The sequence below is a fragment of the Penaeus vannamei genome, chromosome 29 (genome assembly GCF_042767895.1).
Source record: "Penaeus vannamei isolate JL-2024 chromosome 29, ASM4276789v1, whole genome shotgun sequence".
NCBI lineage: Eukaryota > Metazoa > Arthropoda > Malacostraca > Decapoda > Penaeidae > Penaeus > Penaeus vannamei.
In genome coordinates, this window is record NC_091577.1 from 17987194 (window position 1) to 17989693 (window position 2500).

The 2500-nt window shown below is 39.1% G+C and overlaps 1 protein-coding gene across 2 annotated transcripts in view; it reads right to left on the minus strand.

Annotated features, from left to right (window-relative positions):
- Positions 1–127: 127 nt before the first annotated feature.
- LOC113817821 (uncharacterized) overlaps positions 128–2500 on the minus strand; it is an 11413-nt gene continuing 9040 nt past the window's right edge. For both annotated transcript variants that reach the window (XM_070142364.1, XM_070142363.1), the window contains exons 7-8: positions 1071–1206; positions 128–777 (exon numbers count right to left, since the gene is read on the minus strand). In XM_070142364.1, the coding sequence (XP_069998465.1) occupies positions 772–777; positions 1071–1206 (142 nt within the window). In that variant the 3' untranslated portion in view covers positions 128–771. The remainder of the gene's footprint in view (positions 778–1070; positions 1207–2500) is intronic.

Consider the following 2500-nt stretch of genomic DNA (forward strand, 5'->3'; position numbering starts at 1 on the left):
CTTGGATGTTGACGCAGCAGAAAATTTTCAATAAATTAAATATCTGAATGTTATAAAATGCATATATTTCACACAATTCTCCAAAACGGAGATAAATATAATTCTTAAGGGTATTATTGTAAGGAAACGAATTTCATCTTTTTATTTTTGCACATATGTTTACAATACATATTTGAAAATTTTGCCATGGGTGATAAATATTTCGAAATTCATTGCTGATTTTATAGTGAAGCGCATAAATATATATAAAAAATGCAATTAGTATCTTTCTTTATTACTACAACCAAAAGTATATAAACTGATATTCATGTATTTTGAAAATACAATTCTGTTAACACATAGAATAGCAACAAGTTCCAAAACTATTTGGTAACCTATTGTTATTGAAGAATTAGTTATGCGTCGTTGGTATAGAATAATTTTCATAACGTTTATCTTTTAACTAATCCTGAACGGTTGGCATGTGCATAGTACTTGCCAGTTTTTACATTATATATGTAAAAAGAACAAGGTAAAGAATGAGTAAACGGAACCGTTTTGCTAAATAATTATATAAAAAAGCCTGGCTGTATGTAGGTAACTAGATTAAAGCATACCGGTTAGTAAACATTAAGTACTCATTCAAACGATTTATGCAGTGGATATTATAAGTTCGGAAGAGCATAATACACTGTTACCTTTGCTGAATTTGATGGAAGATATTGTTTTTGTAGTTAGTTGATCACACGCTTTCTCCAGGTATGTTGCCTTATCTGAGTAGAGCAGAACTTCTTATGGCTGTAACAAAATAGGGAAAATATGAATACTGTGACAGATATGGACACGCGTAAACCATGGTATTTGATTATGAAAAATATGAATACTGTGACAGATATGGACACGCGTAAACCATGGTATTTGATTATGAGCTTAATGAATATACAAGGTTAAGTGTTAGCTTTTTTTTTCATTGTGGTTGACGGGTTCAGTTACTGCGCACGAAGTGTTTATTGTAGTGAGAAAATCGAAAAAAATGTACTTGTATGTAGCCCGAGATTTCAAAATCAGAGCTTCATTTGTTGTTAACATACCGAGTCAGCACTGAAGCAAAGAATGAACCCTTCTTTCTGGACACTGTAGTCAGTTATGAACTTTATTGTCACCAAATTACTTTTGGATTTCATGGTATGAGGGACTTTCCTTCCGCAGAACTTCTTGATGCCGTACCTGTAAAGAATTGAAGAAAGGACACACGCATATATTCCCACTAATACACATTATATGACAAAAGGAAATTGCTGGCAAACAAACTGGAAACTGACAATAGCGGTTAATTAGGAAAGCGATGCATTTGACATGAAGGGGGAAAACACCAGCGTATTTGTGACAAATATAAGACTTGTCGCTCGAGGGATGACAATGCTATTTTCAGGTAATGCCCGACGACTGAATTTTTGAGAGCTGAGGGAGTTTTCCCTACCCCGAGTAGCGCCCCAACCTAATAGTTATGCCCCAAACCCGCTGAATACGCCTCTCCCGGTAGTTAAATCCTTGGTTGCATAAAACAAAACATAGCCTCGATACATACGGAATGATTCCTCAAACCATTTTGTCTGTTTAATCCGTCGGCTGAGGAAGTTTCCACACTATGTCATTGATATCGGGACAGTGTTTGATTGGATTTATTCATGATGATTAATTCATTCTTCGGTAATTTTCTATATTACCTTCGCCTCTCCGATATCGACGATTTTGGTATCGTTGGATTCCTCTGTCTACATTGCAAATATATAGTTTTCATTGCGCGGAAACCCCCCGTTAGCGGCAAACTTGGCCCCGATAGCAGGGGCGACGATGTCGGAGTGGCGGACGTAATATAGAAAATTACCCTAATAATATAACCCACAGTGAAAATAACCATAGTTATTCACATGACTTTCTACTGCAGAGGGCTGCCGCCCCTAAACCCCCGGCGAGGAAACAAAGAATCCACCACGTATTCACGGCAGGATAGAGCGCACAAACTAGATGCATCGAAAAAGGCGCAAAACCCGCCGACCCGACGAGGGCGGGTCACCGCCGCTCTTCTGTTCATGGTATACCTTGTTCATCCTGATTATACTACAATCGTATCTGTATACAATATTGACTATGTCAAGGTTAGTATGCTGATTCAGTGGGAATGTTGCGAGGTAAATGTAATACGTCCACCGCTCCGAGATCGACGATAACTGTGTAACGCTCTAGCCTGCGGGAATACGTGGTGGAGGTTTCGTTTCCTCGGCGGGGGTTGGGGGGCGGCAGTCCCCCCAGGGGGGGTCGCAACGGAAAGTCATGTGAATAACCATGGTTATTTTCAGTGTGGGTTATATTATTAGTGTTATTTAACCCCGCATTTTCCTTGGAACCTTTCATGCCCTCCCCTGCTATCGGGGCCAAGTTTGCCGCTAACGGGGGGTTTCCGCGCAATAAAAACTATATATTTGCAATGTGGACAGTGAGAGGAATCCAACGATACCAA